At 33.9% G+C, this 20,069-nt stretch overlaps 1 protein-coding gene across 6 annotated transcripts in view; it reads left to right on the plus strand.

Moving 5' to 3' along the window:
* The window catches only part of CACNA2D1 (calcium voltage-gated channel auxiliary subunit alpha2delta 1), a 524,117-nt gene that overhangs the window by 322,043 nt on the left and 182,005 nt on the right, over positions 1–20,069 (plus strand). For all 6 annotated transcript variants that reach the window (XM_017883995.1, XM_017884005.1, XM_017884019.1 and 3 more), the window contains exon 5: positions 3,347–3,388. In XM_017883995.1, the coding sequence (XP_017739484.1) occupies positions 3,347–3,388 (42 nt within the window). The remainder of the gene's footprint in view (positions 1–3,346; positions 3,389–20,069) is intronic.

Below are 20,069 nucleotides of genomic sequence, written 5' to 3' on the forward strand. Positions count from 1 at the left end.
TTTTTTTTTTGAGAGTCTGATTCTGTCGCCTGTGCTGGAGTGCAATGAAGCTATCTTGGCTCACTGCAAACTCCACCTTCCGGGCTCACGCCGTTCTCCTGCCTCAGCCTCCTAAGTAGCCAGGACCATAGGCGTCCGCCACCATGCCTAGCCAGTTTTTTGTATTTTTTAGTAGAGACAAGGTTTCATCGTGTTAACCAGGATGGTCTCAATCTCCTGACCTCGTGATCTGCCTGCCTCAACCTCCCAAAGTGCTGGGACTACAGGCGTGAGCCACCACGCCCTGCCAATTGCATTTTTTTTTTTTTTTAATAAGAAAATATGATGAGCTGAGACGTGGAAATTATTTTTATGTGGTGGTATAAATTAAGTGTTCTTTGAATGTTTGGCATTTATTTTAATATCATATTCCGTAAAGGTGAATTTGGTTGACAGAGGAGATGCAGAGTTAGTTTCTTCAACTCATGATGCCCTGTATAAATGTATTCTTTTTAAAATTGATCAAGTGAGCTTTTCTGTTTCATGAAATAAGGGAATAATGAATTGTATATGCTATGAATGAAAATTTGGAGTTTGAGAAAGAAAACATATTTATCATATGAGGTTTATAAAATGCTCCTAAGCCAAAAGCAATATCCCATTTTTGGGTGAAGAAGAAATTTAGTTTTAAGGTATTGGACATAATTGGTTGCATATTCCACTAAGGTCTATGTTCTCTTCTTAAAATGTGACAACCTGTCTAAGCTCGCATATTTGAGTAAGTGCTTTCTCATTTTGTTGTTTTCTATAAAAAGTCAGTTTCAAATACTTAGTTATAAGAAAGGCGTATGGATGAGTATGGTTGAATATGGATGTTTGACATGCAATATAATTTTATGACTAATATATATTGGTTTCTTCAGTTTACTTAAAAACTCAGCATTTGGAATTATGTGCAATTCAGAATCCAGAAAGTCTTGTACAAATTCATAATACTTAAGTAAACTTTGAAATGCACCTTTACAATTACAGCTTTAAAAGCAACATAGAGTTTCAGAGTTGAGAGTGCTCATCATTATACCATGGATCCTCATAATATAGTTTCTGAAAGAAGAGATAAGTAACAAGTTTTGTAGAATGTCGTACACAAAAAAAAAGGGGGAAAAAAACATTTGGAAATTCTCAAATAAATTTAGATATTTTTAATTCTTAATTTTACTTAATTTTAGTTTCATGCATAGCTCTTAACGGAATCAAAATACTTAGTTTATATCAATACTGAGTTTATATCAATACTGGCACTTAAAACATCATACTTGTAACCCTTCTGACACTAGGTGAAATACTCTTAATCTTAGCCTTAATCAATAATGATTATTTATATTTTATTACTAGGAAATACTTCCTTTACTAACCATTAATTCTAGTACCATGAACCAAGTATAATCCTACATACATAGGTTGTTTTATACAGCTGATCTGTATCCATTATTTTACCAGAAGAGTAGGAGTTGATAGGTTTGACTTATTTTTTGCCTTTCTTGGCACAACGGTGTGTGCATATAAATATTAGTGAGCATCTGTTGAAAATGACGATGTTGAACTGCTTGAAATTCAATGCAGCCTCACCTTGTTTTCTTCATGTTCCCATTCTGTTAACATAAACAAGCATATGGCAGAAAATAAAGTCTAAAATGAAGATGAACTTATTCAGTGCTTTAACTTTTCGTAGAATCCACATTTTAAATTGAAAATTGTCTCCTAAGTATAAACTGCAGAGGTACAAGCAGGATCAATAAACTAGTAATTAGGTTTGGGTCTCAGGTGGATTCAGAAGATTGTCTTGCTTTGTACATGTGATGAGCTCTGCTTTTTATTTTAACTGTTATGAAACTAATGCTATAAGAAATGTTTCAGGAATTAGAAGTTTTACGCATGTTAAAATTTGTAGCTACTAAATAATTCTTTTGGAAATCAATTAAATAAAGTAAAACTTTTAGTTATTCTAAATGAAATTCAAACTCATCGGTTTCAGTCTCTTATGAATCATATGTTTTGATATTTATATCATTTTGGTTTGTTTGGTCTTCATAGAGACCTCTACATTTTAGAGTTTCAATCTTGTGGTATATTTCTCAAACAAGAACAGACAGATTTCTGTGATAAATAAACTGAGAAAACACAATATATTTTCCTCTTGGAGATGTATAATGTACAGTCATACATTGTCTCTGTGAAGTTCTTCTGGAAAGAGACAATTTTAACTTTATTATTTTCTAAAGTCATATGATCATGGAATGCTTTTGCCCGCATAATATCCATTAATATCTTGAAGAAGTAGTGATTTTTGCAGGGGTGGGGAAAGGGAATACACTTTGAGAAGCACTAATTTAGTGAACTTTTCCCAAGTAATTTCTTTTTTAAAAATTGTGTATTATATGCTTTTAATAAAATTTTACAGCATCTATGTTTTTGGATGTTTAAGAGGCAGAGAAAATATGTGTTCACATCATAGTGAGTTTATTGCTTGAAGACATATGGAAGATGAACTATATCTTCAATCAATTTGGAATAAGACAGAGAAATCAGTATAAGCGGATTATTTTTACACTGCATAGAACTAGCCTCAGAGACACACAGAATAAGAGTTTTAAATTCCTGACAGTCATTTTATTAATCCATTTCCATTTTTCCTTTGTGACATAGTTTATAGCCCTAATTTATATTTATTGTATTTTTCAGGAACACTGATGGCTAGCAGAGTCATCCATATATATTTACTCTTGCTAGAAAACCAATGCTAATTCACCACTTTGCTAGAATATGAGAATGTTAGTGTGAGATGATGTGATATTTTTTACTATCTGAATTCCCAGGTGCTCATCATTTCTTATCTGACACTCATGAGTAAATTTCTGCCAATATTTTATAGATGCACATTTCCACAAGAATCATTTTGACACTCCATGTGTGTATATGTATATAAAAATCATGGCTTCAACAAAGTATTAAGACATGTATCTTACATGCTTCTTGAATTATCCTGTTCATTGTGTATTAATATATTGGTGTATATATGTGTTCGTGTATAATTTATTTTACTTACGAATTTTTCACTTATTTTTTCTTGACAAATAGGTCTCAGACGTACACTGGGATCTTTTTCCCAATGCAAGATGTAACATCACTGATAAACTGTTTTAATATGTTCTTAGAAAAATAGTGGCTAATCTTTATGGATCATTGTGGAATATATTGTGAAAGAAAGATTACAAGGAGTTTATTTGAAATATGCACAAAATGTATTCAATGTTTGATACAGTATTGGTTTTATTAAAATCAATAAAGCATTCTCTTTTTTTTGTAGAGCAATGAAGTTGTCTACTACAATGCAAAGGATGATCTCGATGTAAGTATTAAATATTTTACATTAAATTCCAAGAAAATTAATTATAGTAAAATGATTGGTCTTATAGAATAAATTGAGGTAGCAGGCTTAGTTTTTAAGACAATGTTAGATTGCATGAGCAAAATACTGGTTAGATACAAGATAATGAAGAACTTTTGTGATTTTTAACAACTTACTCTTGGCATCTTCCTAAGTAAAAATTCCATGTGTGTCTCTGGATCTGAACCCTCACTGCACTGTTTCCAGACCACAGTCGACTGTACCAACTGTGATACTCTGGACTCCATTAGCAATACTGAAAATAGCTATCAAATCCCATCTATCTCTGTATCCTGGCTCCGGTCACCAGGGTCACCACGCCTATCTGCTTTGACTTGAACTTTACACGCCAGGGATAACCATTTACTTCAACTGCAATATGAATGACACCCCAGAAGCTGTGCAACAACCTGCCCTGCTTGTACAGTCTGAAACAAAGTAGTTGCTCCATATGACTTTTTAAATAAATGACTCTAATATGCATATTTAAATGACTTGAAAACATGGATTATTTTAGTGCTAATCAGTTACTTCTAATATTGCAACATTTGGATAGACATTGAGGACACATTTTTTTAGTTAGTTATGGTGAAAACGTTTTCAAAGTTATCTAATAACGGTTACACTTAATTTTTTAAAATTCTTGTGTTTGACTCTTAAAATTGCCTGTGTATACTTATTTTAAGACAAAATATTTGTTAAGGTCATCCTATATTTTAGTTATTTTAAGAGCTTGGAGTATTTCAGTAAACATAGCAAACAAATATAATAAAAGTATTGCATATGTTTCACACATTTCTCATCTGAATCCAAATAATTGTATTTATATACTATTATATAGTATTTTATTCCAGCTATTTAAAAGAAGAAAATGAAAAAATATATAAAACAAGCCTATCTGGTCTTCAAAAAATGAGAAAACACGTAATGGCTTGATAATGTCACAGTTTCCCAAATTGTAACAAATTATACCACCACCATCTCAAATCATATTACTAACCACTTTACACAACTTACTTTACTTAGTTCCTACAACAATACTGTGAATGAAGAAGGTTTTATTTTCTCCAATTTATAGTTGAAGAGCTAAGGGTGTTTTGAAAAGTATTTTTTTTCTCTAGACATAGGTGGTATTCCAGTGACACCTTTCCTCTTATCATGATTGTATATATTATTTTAACAATGTAGGAGGCTTATTAAGTATAAACTGTCAACTAAAACAAAATGTTTTAATGGTTTATTGATGTCAAAATAAATACCATTTTTGAAGAGATGTTTAGTTTCACCATTATAACTAGCACTTGATATTTTTAAACTTATTTAAAAATATATGCAAAATCTTCGTCAACCTTCCTGGTACATAAATTGCAACATTTATTTAATATTTAATTTGTAAAGCAATGACAAAGACTTATAATAAAGTGAATGGCATTGACATGCAATCCTCCAATTAAGGATTGCATAAAGATACTGAAACCAATACTTCAAATACGTATTTTTTCTCTAAACTAATTAAGTTACATTTATATGTCAAACAGTTTTATTTAGGTTCGCTCATTATTTAGAAAATAATTTTTATTTTACATTGAAATTGGTCATTTTCCTTTGTTCAAGATTTTAACAATTATATGTAAAATGTCATTATGACTTTTTAGTAACTATCACTCCAGTTTCAATCAATGCTTCAAAGTTGCCCATTTGAGCATATATGTCCACTACAAGTGGAAAAGTGCACGTGTTACTATTTGTAATACTTGAGTTCTAATATTGTTACATAGTTTGCCTTCACTGATGTTCATTCAAATATTTAAATCAAACTCTCTTGAGAGAGAAAAAAATGTGTAAGTGAACTTATTAAACTTGCCCTGTTTTTTCCATTTTCTCATCTAAAAAAAATAGTATCTAATACTACTGTGGGTTATATATTTATGCTTATGAAAAGGATTCTGTCTCTCTTTTCTGCCATGAGGTGAAATTTAGCAAATTAAATCTAAGCCACATAAATAATAAAATGTCCACATTTAAATTTAAAACTTAAAAAAGTGATGGTCAGCATTTGGAGAAAACTCAATTTCTTTATATACAAACAATAACATTATCAGAATAATTCGCAAAAAGTGTTGTTTTGTGCAAAGTGAACTACAATAGGCATCAGAATAATTCATGCCCTAATCCAGCCCTAAAATTATAGTCACCCTAGGGCTATCAAAATTTGAACTGTTACTCTCTCATCTAAGACATGATACAGATGAATAGGTGATCCATAAAGTTCATTTCAGTTCTGGATATTCTTAGATTCTAATGAAAATATATATTTATATATAAAGAATATACTTAAATGGATAAAGAATATGACCACATTATAGAATTTAATAGTCAAAAGGAGGGAAGAAAATGGCATTCATTACTCTTACCCTACTATAAGCATGTTGTTTTTTTGGTACATTTTTAAGATTTTCTCATGAACATATATGTTTGTTTATTTGCATAATTCTTTTTTTGGTTTTTATTTTTGTTGTTGTTTTGTTTTTTGTTTGTTTGTTTTTTGAGATGGAGTCTCACTCTGTCGCCCAGCCTGGAGTACAGTGGCACGATCTCGGCTCACTGCAAGCTCCGCCTCCCAGGTTCACCCCATTCTCCTGCCTCAGTCTCCCAGGTGGCTGGGACTACAGGTGCCCGCCACCACACCCGGCTAATTTTTTGTATTTTTAGTAGAGATGGGGTTTCACCGTGTTAGCCAGGATGGTCTCGATCTCCTGACGTCGTGATCTGCCCGCCTCAGCCTCCCAAAGTGCTGGGATTGCAGGCATGAGCCACCGCACCCGGCCCTGCATGATTCTTTAAGTACACAAGTAATTAAGTGGCATAATCATTTTTTATCTTGTGAAATAGTTGGATCATTCTTTTGAGTTGATATAACACGATTCAATTAGCCCCACTTCTATCTTGGAGGTTAATTTTCCTTTGTGAGTATTCACATGAATATCAATACATCTTCATACATCAACATTTTTCTTCAACGTTTTAAACTTATTTTTAGGATAGATTCCCAAAAGTGGGAATATTTGACATTTTAATGAATTTTGATACATAGTGTAATGTCACTTACAAAAAGGAGCAGACCAAGTTCTACCACCATTAATGTACAGAGACATTATTTCCTCATAGGCTGCTCAGCATTATATTAAAAGATAATTTAACACATTGAAATAGTTTTTCATTGTTTTGATTACTTGTCTTCCAGTATTCAGATTTTGCCCCCAACATGGGAAGCCTACGTTTTTTCAGGCTCATTGACTTGTAAAAGTTTCTGAGCCAAAGTGAGGTTGTTTACATATCTGTGAAATCTGTACATTAATGTGCATTTCTTAATACTGGGTAAAATATTATTTTACACATACAAATCTGAATATTGCTGATATATGTAAGCACTATGTAAATATTTATTGCATTTGGCCATATTTATGGCTATCATTGCTCAAGTAAAGCAAGAATGTAATTTGTTAAGAGAAAGCATGGAAGGAATTACATGAGGAAATATAATTTTACTTGTAGAAGGCTTTATAAAATAAAAATACCAATAAATTATCATGTCAAATCAACCTGAATGTGAAATACAAAGTTAATCCTTGTGGCATAATTCAGTTTTCTGTATTTGGAATATTTCATGTGAATTTTTCTCAGAATTTGTAAATAACTATATGATAATTTATTGTATACTAAAAATTTTTCATTGGACAAGCTCAAAGTGCTTTAGAATATAATGCTAATGTTCTCACAAGATCTTAAACATTGAATCAAAATGAATTATGTTGTATTTATTAGTATATCAGTTAGTCTGTTTGAGAGATAACTAAAGTAAAAATGGCCAAAATTAGACAGAAGTTGATTCCTCTCTAGGAACATTCTGGATACATTGGCTAATATGGCAACTCCCTGTCTTTCCAGGCTTCAAGGTTCTTCTCCCCTATTCTCTGCTTTCCACATTTATAGCTCTTCCATGTTGTGCTCAAGATCGATGTTCCAATATCCATGATTCTTTTGGTGTTCTAGATTAGAAGAGAGAGGCAAGTGACGATGGGAGCCACACCCTTTGCTTTTAGGGGCATGTCTCAGAGTTTGCATACATCACTTCTATCTGTGCCCATTGTCAACAACTTAGTGACCAGCCTTGAATTGTTGCAAGAGGATGTGGAGTACTTTTTCCCCCTAACCCTTGACCCATGTGTATATACCCAACTAACACGTAGAGTTATATTACTGAAGAGAGAAGGGAGAGGATAGTAGTTGAGAAGAAGGTCATTAATTAGCAGTTTCTGCACATATCTTGAATTTGTTCTTCTTGACATGTTAAAGTTAGTGCAAACACTCCAGTCATTCATCTGAGTGCCTGTTGTCTTTTAAATATAATCAAACCCTTTGTGGGAGATAATCCTTTTATAGTAAAATGAATATAAAATTAAGTTCTGTACTGAGATTTTTCTAATAACTCCTAATGTATTTTGATAACTAATGATCAAATTGTTTTCTGCAATAGAAATATTTACTATCTTACAGTGAAAGTTAAGAACTGTAAGTACATGTTACACTTTGATATTCTAGTTAACAATTTTCAGTGTTTACATTTTTTAAAAAAAGATTGTTACCTATCTCATGAAGTTAAACTCCTACGGATGATGAAATTTACTCACCCTCACCAAAAGTTTTGCAATAGGGGGTAGATTTAATTGGATCTTTTATTTACAACTTTATATATGCATTGCTTGGTATTTTATATACTAGGTGTTCACAAATCATAATGTCATCACATTGTTTTTGTTTGAATTTGGCTGCTATCACTGTTCTTGGCTCTCACTTTTCTACATGCTAGTTTAGCTATGTCTTTTTATTGTTCAAATTCTACAATGTCATATTCCTCATTAAAAATGTGTCATTTGAGAGTATAAAATGTAATTTTACAATCTCTTACATCTACATCGACTATCTAATAAAACAATGGGGCTAATTGGCATACTAACTGCTGAGATAACATTATTAATAAATTTAGTCCTCAGTATGTTTCAATGGAGATTAATATCTGAGGGCTGTTGAATGAAATTATGGAGAAATTAAATTTACCCGAGTTTATTTGTATAAAGAATGATTCGTGAATCAGGCAGTGCTCAAAACTAGGAGAGAGCCCCACCCAGGCAGTATTTATAGACAGACAAAGGAAGTGATGTACAGAAACAGTTTGATTGGTTATAGCTGGACATTTACCTTACTTGGGCATGATGTAGCATTTGCCCTCTGTGGATATAATCTGATCACTGGGCAGCCTGTGATTAGCTGAAACTCAGCTGCTATGATTAGCTGAAGCTCAGCTATTAGTTACAAGAATATACTTTAAAAGTAGGTTGCAGTTTGTTAACATACTAAGTTAGGTTGCAGTTCACTATATAGAAATTCAAAATATAAAATATATACATATACACATATGTAATATGTATACTTATATAAAAATATATGTATAATATGCATAGATGCATAATGTATAAAAATATACATATATAATATGTATATAGAAATACAAAATACAAAATAACATTATAACCCTAGATCAAATTTAACTTAAAAGAGCTGGCCGGGCGCGGTGGCTCACACCTGTAATCCCAGCACTTTTGGGAGGCTGAGGTGGGCAGATCATGAGGTCAGGAGATTGAGACCATCCTGGCTAACACGGTGAAACCCTGTCTCTACTAAAAATAATTTTAAAAAAAATTTTGGCTACTCGGGAGGCTGAGGCAGGAGAACAGTGTGAACCCAGGAGGCGGAGCTTGCAGTCAGGCCCCTGCGCTCCAGCCTGGGTAACAGAGCGAGACTCCGTCTCCCCCACGCCCCGCAAAAACAAAGTGCTAAATAAAGTTTCTGTTTTAAATGTTATACCTCCTGGGTATAACTAAAAGATTATAAATGCTGATGCTCTGGTTATTATTTTTAACTTTTTCACCAGTTCTGCTGGAGATGATTTGTTTTCCAACTCCTAAGACTAGTAGATTAGTGATCATTTCCAGTATTTCCTAGTAGTCACATCAGTCATTTCCTTTCACTGCTCTAATACAATCATCTAAGTTGAGACATTGGTCTCAAATATGTTGTTAAGAACTATTGAAATTATCTCATTTTATGATTATAAATTTTAAATATACATTTAATTATGATACATTATTATATACATTTATAAACATTATATTCATATATCTTTTTCCATTGCCAAGATCTTTATCACTTATTACTGACTCTCTTTTTGGTTTTTAATACTCTGCCAAAACTTTACCAGAAACTTTCCTAAGTGGAACATACAATGTTTGGCAGTGAAATGAAAGTTTTTCCTTCTTGAAGGCAATCTTTGTGAATTATTATCTTGAGGTCCCTTCTTAAGAATGTAAGTTCCCAGAGAGCAGCTCTTACACACTTATAGCAGCTGACATGACTCTTACAATATCGCGTACACACTGTAATCACCCAAAATTTCTTTCCCAATAAATCTAAGTTAATATTAAAGCTTCATTTCACACAACTGTAAAAGGAATGTTCTTAAGTATAGTTTAAGAACACGTCATAATCATATTCTAGACTTACTTCCCCATTTTTGTTCCTCATACTTTCTATTTTTTTTCATTCTTTCATTTTTAGAGAGACCTTTTCCCTGCTATCCCCAACCTTAGCCCAGACCTATGTAGGTCTATAATCTAGAGGACTGACAATGAAATACATACTTTGAAGAAAATGGTTGCCCTACTGTTGACCAGTGATGGGACCACATGTTTTATATCATTGTCACTTCCGTAGTTACAAATATGACAGCACATACTTGGGGAAAAAATTCTGTACCATCAGACTACTTCCCAGTCTTGGGAAGTCTATCTAGTCTTGAGACTAGATAGGCCTTTCTTCATTTAAGACTAATAAAATAAAATCTCGTCAATGGAGAAATCCATGAGCGATTCAGTAACAGTAAAGTAAGTATTAAAGACACAGAGGAAAATTTTCTCTAAGGTAGTATTACCTCAGATGTGTCAGGCAGAAAGACAAACAACATTTAATATATGCTTACTGTCCCCAAAGAAAGAGCCAGTCAATGATCTATAAAAAGTAGACTAAAACCATCAAAACGAAAACCACTGAAACAAAATTCTCATTGGAGAAACTAACAAATTTGACAATGTGAATTATTTATCAATAATCCTCAGAATAAGTTTGAGAAGTACTCTTCGAGTGCCAGAAAAGTAAAAAAAAAGAAAAAAAAATGTGGGAACAAAGTTAATAAATATGAAGGTCAGAATTCATAGGTGTATTCATAAGTCCTGTCTTCCCAGAGATCAGGTCAAAGCACATGTATCAGATATAATCATCAAGGATTTAATGGAAGAAAACATTCAGGTCTGCCAAGAAATCTGTATATAATTGTAGGTTTGGAAGGCCTGCAGTGATTCAGACAAAGATTTTTAAAAGTCAAGAACATTTATACCAAAAACTTGCTCAAGGATATTCAAGAGGAGATTTCTAGTAGGCTGCTAAGTATTTAGTTTGGTTGCTTAGGAGAGTGGCCTAGAATAGAGTTTTATGTTTAGCTTATGAGGGGAATTTGAAAACAAGTGGCTGAAATTTCCTGAGCAAGTGTGAAGTTACATATATAGCAAGGCCAGATTCATCTACAGATAAATTTTGGCATGCTTATACAAAGTTAAAAACAAAATGAATTTGAATACCTTTGGATATAACATATTCTCCAGCCTACTGTAATACCACTACTCGTTAGTGTCTTTCTTTCAGCCTGCTTCACACATCTACACAACATTAAAAAAAAATACCTTAAGACAGTACAAGATAGACTCCTCAGAACACCAGCATTTAGGGGAATGTGGGGGCAGGGGAGGGGAGTATGGGATATGAGTAGTTAGAGATGAAGTAGTAGCAGCCTTCATAATAGAAGTAAATCATACAGAGAAGGTCATGAGATTAGTACATGTTGGCATCAGGACGAAATTTGGAATCTCCTGATTTCTACTGTTCTTTCGTGTTTATTAGGCTGGTGTAGCACCAGGTTCACGTTTATATAGAAAGAAGGATACATTCGAGGGTAATCTATTGATTTTGTTCATTATAATGATGATGCATGGCCTCAGAGGTAAAGCAAGTATTTAAAGTTTATCAATGCTTCCTTTAGAGTGAAAGATTTCTATTAGCTGCATCTGAATTAGTCAGCTTGTGGGGAAGTTTAAGCTCTTCAAGGACTCTGGTATAAGACAATTCCAGAAGGGCATTTTATAGTTATCTACGTTCCTCTACTTAGATCAATGCTATTTATATTCACCTTGTGGCTATAAAATAAATACTGACAGCCAGATTTAGCTAAAGCAGTGGCTGAAATTAAGTATAGAATTAATGTCTCCTTACGATTGTATAATATAAAAATTATGGCTCTAAATAGATTTTCCTCTTGAAACTTAAAAACACAGGTAGAGGCCAGGTGTGGTGGTGCACACCTGTAATCGCCCTTCAGGAGGCTGAGGCAGGCAGAACCCATGATCTCAGGAGTTTAAGACCAGCCTGAGCAATATGGCAAAACCCCGTCTGTACAAAAAAAAAATACCAAAATTAGCCAGACATGATGGGGTGCACCTGTAATGCTAGCTACTTGGGAGACTGAGGTGGGAGGATTGCTTGAGCCCGGGAGGTCGGGGCTGCAGTGAGCTGATATTGTGCCACTGCACTCCAGCCAGGGTGACAGTGGGACCCTGTCTCAAAAACAAACAAAAAACCTCAGAAAACAAACAACAACAAAAAAAAAACTATGCAGGTATAACTGGGATAAATTATTGGATGAGCCGTGATTCTCATGGAAGGATATAAGGCACATATGGCCTTATTGGATATTTAAGACAATCTTTCCTGTGTCCAGTTAACTTATGCTAGATAATGTTAACATGATTAATTATGCTAGTTACCTGATCATGATACCATACAATTCTTCCAATCAAATGCTTTACTTAAAAACCAAATTTAAATAATAACTCTCTTTAAGCCTTCCTTGTTTTTTTTTTTTTCCTAGTTAGCAAATGGTAGTCCTTCCTATGAGCATTCTAAGCAACTTGTAATACATTTCTGGCTTTAATGGTACAATACCTTATACGATAGAATGTGTGTACAGGATCTGGTCTTCTCTACTAAGTTTTTTAGCAATTTGAGGTAGAAATAATATTTAGTTTCTTTTTTAGTATACAGTAGTTGCTGAGATAATGCTTGTTAAATTTGTGTATCCATACTATTTTCATAGTGTTTGTGAAGATGTGTTCACCTGTTAAAGAGGTGCTGTATTGTAAGCATGGTGGAAATGAAAATGGTAATTTTGCTTCAAGGTTAGTGGAAGCAAAATTAAGATAGGAAATAGTAAAGCCAGCTTTTACTATGGATGATATTTCAATTAATGTGTAAGATAGACATTTGCTTCCTTAATTTCATCTAATGGGACTGGATGCAGATGAGAGTGGCAGTGGACACTGTTTCCTCATCTTCTCTCCTTTGTCCCTGGGGACAGCCATCAAGACTAAGAGAAGAGTTAAAACAGACAATGTAGTTTCTCACATGTCCAAAATAAATTGAAGTTGGAGAATAAGTGGTGGAGTTAGAATATTTGTCTGTAATTACAACAAGTGATGTAAGTGTCAAGATTTTTGGTTCCAAGTATGGGCAGATATGATAAGCTAATTTAGCATGAATATTTGTGAAACATGAACTCTGGCTTATGTCCCGTTGCTTGATGCACAGAAAGCCAGTCACTGAAACAAAGAATATTGCCAGGGAAGAAAGCTTTATTTGGGTGTTGCAACTGAGGAGATGGGAGATAAGTCTCAAATCTGTCTGCTCAACTGACTAAAATTGGGAGTTTATATAGCATGGGAGAAATGTAGCTATATGCAGGAAAAACAGGAATTAGGAGGGTGTCTGGTGTCTCATTGTCTGGATGTGGTGATTTGGTGAGTTTCAGTTCCTTGGGAGTCCTGATGGTTGGTTTCCTGAGAAAGGAATTCAGAGAAGATAAATACAAGTTTTAAGCTTTAAGACCAGCTGGTCAATTTATGTGTTTATTCAAAAACAGTGCAGACATTAGTTCTTTGAGGAAATTTGACAGATTTCACTTTCTTATTCTACATATAATATTAATAAAAAAGTTGAGTTTTATTTCCAAAGAGCCTACATCATTCAAATGAGCATAATGTTTAAATGTAAGATTATTTTATTAGGAAAAGATTTTAAATATATAGAAGAGAGAAATAGTATAATGAATCATGTCATCTATGACTTGCTTAAGTCTTTTAAGATAGAGACATTTTATTTCTAAATACTTCTACATGAAACTATTTTTGTTTCTTCTAAATAACAAGACATACATGTACAATTGCTGTATACCTTGTTATACAGTAGAGACAATAGAGTGTGATAGTTGAGATTATATACTGGAGCGCTAGCTAGATTCAAATCTTAGCTCTGCCATTTCCTATCTGGGTGACATTGGCAAGATCACATAATCTCTCTGCTTTTTGCTTATTTGGTCTATAAAATGGAGGTGATAGTGATACCAACCTCAGAGTTATTATAAAGATGAAATTAACACATATGAAACATACAGACCATCTCCTGGATCATAGAGAAAAGTCTAGAAATGTTAATTAATGTAATTCTGAAAAAACATTAATTATTAATATCATTACTATTTAAGATTAAGTGGAAGTGATCTTAGCATCAAATGGAGCATATTTGTGTATCTGAATGTGTTAATAATGAAAGGGCATTATATTGAGATATTTTTCATTTTATTGTCATGAATTTAATCTTTGCATTTGTATGAAAACCTTAATATAATGCATGCACAAAATACAAATCAAAGTTGAATGCTCAAAGCACATATTAAAAATGCAAACACAAATGGGAAAGACTGTTTTGATATCATTATAGGTTTTATATATTCAATTTAATTTTTAATTTTAGAGACAGGATCTCACTATGTTGTTCAGACTGGCCTCAAACTCCTGCCTCAAGGTATCCTCCCAACTCGGCCTCCTGAGTAGCTGGCACTGTGGGCACTTGCCATCATTTCTGGCTCTGTTTATTCAGATTTTAAAGAAAAATTAGATTTTAAAATAAGCTGAGGAGAAAAAGCTAGCAATGTAACAATTATCTATGAAAACCCAAATTCAAGTTCTCATTAGTTTTGAAATTTACTTGGATTCCTAGTCTAGGTTTCAAAAGACATCTGACCCAATAAGCCATTAAATTCCCTGAAGATTAGTGAAGCAAATTCCTCAGAAGACTTGAGTTGTGCCCGCAAACTGTGCTATTTTCTTAATTCCCAGAGTAAGCAAAAAAGAAAGGAAATCATTACAAAGCCTTTTTAACCTAATTCCGAGATCTATCTGACTAAAATTCAAATGAAGTAAGTTCAACCTAGAATTCCCATGTCATTAAATTGAGTTGATTGATTTGCTACATTTTATTTTATTGATCATGTTCAAAATTTGTCCTGTCTGGGACATTTGGCTAGTCTGCTGAATTCCCTTGCATATTTATGTTGCTATTTATTTTCCTCTTAGCAGAGTCTTGTCTACATTAACATTAATTCCAACATAATCTGCTATCTAAATGTCTTTTTCAATGCCTAGTCTTTAATGATTATATTTTACTTTATAGCAATAAATAAACCTGGTTCTAGGATAAGATAGTAGGGATATGCATCAAAGAGCAATGAAATCTAATTATTAAAGAAAAGGAAAATCTGGGTTTCTTTTCTAGCATTTTAAAAGCTGTCTTATAGTATGTACCCTTTGTTTTACACTCTTCGGTATCAAACAGTGATGAAATCTAATTATTGAAGAAAGAATCAGAGTCTAGGTGTTACCAGTGGAGGGGGTCCAGGTCCTTGGAGTTTTGAACAAAGAATTGGATAAAATGCAGAAAGCAATGAAAGAAAAACACAGATTTATTGAAACAAAAGTATACTCCACAGAGTAGGAGCAGGCTTGAGCAAGTGGATCAAGAGCTCCAGTTATAGAATTTTCTGGAGTTTAAATACCCTCTAGAGGTTTCTGTTGCTGACTTGGTTTACATTCTTTGTAAATGAAGTAGTGGCCCACAACCATTCTGATTGGCTGCAGAAAGTGACCAATCAGACGCTGAAGTGAAGTTACACAAGAAGATTTGGCCTGCAATCAGCCTGATTGGCTGCTGAAGGGCACCAGTTAGATGCCGACGTGAAATTACAAAGTTACACCCCTATGCAAATAAAGACTGTGACCAGTCTGATTGGTTGTGGGAGGGGACCAATCAGAGGTACTTTGCATTTTTCCTCGGCCATGCAGTGGGAAGGGGGTTGAGGGTTTTGCAAAGGAAGTAGTCTCTTTTCCTTTTGTTACTTGGGCATGGAAAGTTGGGTTTACCTTTTGATTTAGTTCTAGAAAGTCAGCATGAATTGGCCTTAGGTTCCCTGCCTCTAGACCCTATTCTTCTGCCTCATAGGTTTCTTTTCTAACATTTGAAAAATTATCTTATAGTTTGCAATCTTTATTTCAATTTTTGATGTTGGCCAATATTGAATCCTTGAATAGGATGGCATAAAGGTAGAATATTAATTACTTTGTATCCATAATTGCTTTGGTTCTTTTTGCTTCTAAAATAAATGGTTTAAATATTTTTGATGTGATACGTTTGGATTGGGTAATAATAGCTAGCAGATATTATGTATACTTATATATATACTGATTGTATGATATATACTTACATACATATGCTTATTCTATACTGAGTGGTAGCATTTAAAGCATACAACCTAGTATATTTACTACCTGGTATAGAATAAGTATGTATAATATATACTAGCCATTACTATAACTTTATGTATCATTTACAATTCACGAGAACCCTTTGTGGTACATATATTATTTTATTTTTCAGGTAAAAAAAGTAAAATTTAATGAGCATAAGCTACTTGTCCAGTGCCACACATTTTGTATTTGTCAGAGTAGGGAAGTGAACGCAGTGCAGTCTGTATGATCCAGAGTTGGAACAGTGTGTCGCTGTGCTGTGCTGTCTGGGCAGCGGGTACCTGTGAGGAAGAAGAGGGCCTGTGAAGGAGCTGTTGTAAATTGAGACTTAGGGGTAAAATTTTGGAGACAGTTTTGATTGAAAATTTGAATTTATTACATCTATCCATTATTTTGTCCGTATTTAATTTTGAGGAATTTGGCTTATATTTCATACAACTAGTTTTATCATTGACAGTTGTGAGGTTACAGTGTTCCTGCCGGAGGCAAAATATAACGTGTGTGATGTATAAGCTTGTTAAACTTTGAGTCCTAAGTGTCTGCTGTTCTTATCCACTATTCCCAGTGATGTTTACCATGAATATCTTAAAATGAATGTGTGCATCTCTGTATGGAATGTAGCCATCTCAGGAATCACTGCGGGGAGAAACTATAAAACCGGTAAAAAGGTAGAATAGACTCAGTGTCTTCTAAGAATTCTGCCTTATGTTTTGGGGCTGCTTTCCAAAATTTTTCAAGCCTGTCCTGATATATTTTTAATGCTTTACACACTTGAGCACATGCTCCTTTTGCAAAGATGGTTTAAACATGGGTTCCTAGTCGTCCTGGATTAATGGCATTTATGGTGAGATCCTGGAATCCTACCGTCTGATCTCTTAAATTAGATCTTGGTTGTATGACTTTAGCCAGTCTTTGCCTCAGATATCAAGAGAATGTCATTGATCTTCGTACCTTTCAAGATGGTGGTGGTGGCTTTAAACCTCATTTGCCCTGGCAATATTTTGAAAAGTGTATTTGTGTATCATAATATAAAAAGATTCTTTTAATTTTTTGGAAGTAGAATCGCTTCATTTAAAACATTTCCTTTTATAATATAGTGCATGGTACTACATGGTTTCCATGGGGAGTGCTATGTTGAACTTTCAGACTCTGTAAAAATCGCATAGTGCCTTTTACAATCCTTGAGCAGAAGATAAATATCACTCTCTTCCCAAAATATACGTGACACATTTAGACATAATGTATAAATACGGGTATACTTTTGTAGCACTGTATTACATCCTTTTCTGATGCTGGATATTTGAAAAGTTCATACTACATATGGAGTTTAAATTAGCCCCCAAATCTTTTCCATCATACTCAACTGTATTGTATTGTTAATGGCTCTCCTTACTCCCTGCTAGGTCCTGTGATAGGCAATTCATGGGCATTCATGCAAACGAAATTTATTCATCATGCAAACTAAAATTACATCAGTTTTATTTCAAGGATGTCCTCAGGTTCTGCATTTCAAATCTTTGGAATGCTATCATTATAGTCCTCATCAGCAACTTGAATACATCTTATTTGAAGAATGTCATTTTTGTCTTTTAAATTTAATAAACAAGTTATTGCAGGGATCAGTATCGCCTTTTAACTTAATTTAGTTCCAATTTTTCTTTGACTGTCATTTGGAAAATTTATATGTTATTTGTTTTAATATTCCCTACAGTGTTTTTTAACTTTCTTTTTGTTACTGCACAATTCCAGCTGCTTCGTGGTTTCACTTTTCCCCAAAATCTACATATCTCAAACTGTTTCTTTCTTCTCTCTTATACATCATAATTATTAGTAGAAAAATACATGAAAACTTTACAGTGAATCTAATCTTCAAAAACGAGATTTATTCAAATTTCTTTTCGCCGCTGATGTTATAAATTTACTTTTCATGTTAATTTTAAAACTTTCTTTTCTGAGTATGTTAAATAAATTGCTTCTAAAGAATCAATGCTATAGTTTCTTCCAGAGTAAATCTAAGGAGTTACAACATTTTTTATTACCCAAAGAACTGGTGAAATCATCTGAATTCATAAAATTTGTTCTTCATCAAATATTTTAGCTAAGCTTATATGTTTTTTGCAAGAACGATATTTCTATTCATTAAATACATAATTTCAAATTTTTATTTGTTATGATTAAGTAAAACAAAAGTACAAATATTATGTGTAAGTCCTTAGTGCATATTCAGTGTCATCCAACTCATATTCTTTCTAAATCTGTTCATCTACCAAATACTTCTCTAAGTCCTAGGAGAAAATAGCAACTTAAATCAATGAAATCAGAAGGCTCAGTTATGTTCTTATTGTCGTTGTACTAGACTCATCAATTAATATTCAACCTGGCCTTCTAACTTAGAACAACTCTGACTGGATGAAAGTTCCACACCTCTTTTTATTCATTCTTCAATTGGGCATCATCACCTGCAATTCTGTTGAGTCTTCATTTCTCATTGATCCAAGAGATTTACCAAAAATGAAGCTTTTCAAGCTGGGTGTGGTGGCTCACACCTGTAATCTCAGCAACTCAGGAGGCTGAGGCAGGAGGATTACTTGAGGCCAGGAGTTTGAGACCAGCCTGGTCAAGATAGCAAGACACTGGCTCTAAGCAATAGAAATTTAAAAACCTAGCTGGGTATGATGGAATGCACCTGTAGTCCCAGCAGCTCTGGAGGCTTAGGTAGGAGGTTGACAGCTCAAGGGTGTAATGAGCCATGATTGTGCCACTGTACTCCAGGCTGGGGAAGAGAGTAAGATCCTGATTCAAAACAAAAGAAAATGAAAAAAAAAAAAATCACAAGGCTTTTCCTCTGTGTGAGTCAGACCTGGTGACCATCTTTAATTAGCCGAGCAGCACAGGATGCTTAAATTCCAATGCTGAACTATTGGTAACAGAGTAATCTAATACTGTATATTAAAAAGTAATGTTTAAAGTAATGCTTAAGTGTTCTTTTTTTTTTATTTTTTTTTTATTTTAATTTTTTTTAATACGGAGTCTCACTCTGTCACCCAGACTGGAATTCAGTGGCGCAATCTCGGCTCACTGAAAACTTTGCCTCCCAGGTTTAAGCGATTCTCCTGCCTCAACCTTCCAAGCAGCTGTGACTACAGGCGCATGCCTCCACGCCCAGCTAATTTTTGTATTATTAGGAGAGACAGGGTTTCACCATGTTGGCCAGGCTGATCTCATACTCCTGACCTTGTGATCTGCCCGCCTTGGCCTCCCAAAGCGCTGGAGTTACAGGTGTGAGCCACCGCGCCTGGCCTAAACATTACTTTTTAATCCATAATATTGATCCCAGTATCCTAGTATACCAGAATATTCAGACTTGATGTCTGTATGAAAGTCCACTGTAAATATAACGCATCATGGTGGATAAGCTTTTTGATGTGCTGCTGGATTCAGTTTGCCAGTATTTTATTGAGGATTTTTGCGTCGATATTCATCAGGGATATTGGTCTAAAATTCTCTTTTTTTGTTGTGTCTCTGCCAGACTTTGGTATCAGGATGATATTGGCCTCATAAAATGAGTTAGGGAGGATTCCCTCTTTTTCTATTCATTGGAATAGTTTTAGAAGGAATGGTACCAGCTCCTCCTTGTACCTGTGCTAGAATTTAGCTGTGAATCCATCTGGTCCTGGACTTTTTATGGTTGGTAGGCTATTAATTATTGCCTAAATTTCAGAACCTGTTATTGGTCTATTCAGAGATTCAATTTCTTCCTGATTTAGTCTTGGGAGAGTGTA

This window comes from Rhinopithecus bieti, unplaced genomic scaffold (genome assembly GCF_001698545.2).
Source record: "Rhinopithecus bieti isolate Rb0 unplaced genomic scaffold, ASM169854v2 scaffold_1101, whole genome shotgun sequence".
In the NCBI taxonomy this organism is placed as follows: domain Eukaryota; kingdom Metazoa; phylum Chordata; class Mammalia; order Primates; family Cercopithecidae; genus Rhinopithecus; species Rhinopithecus bieti.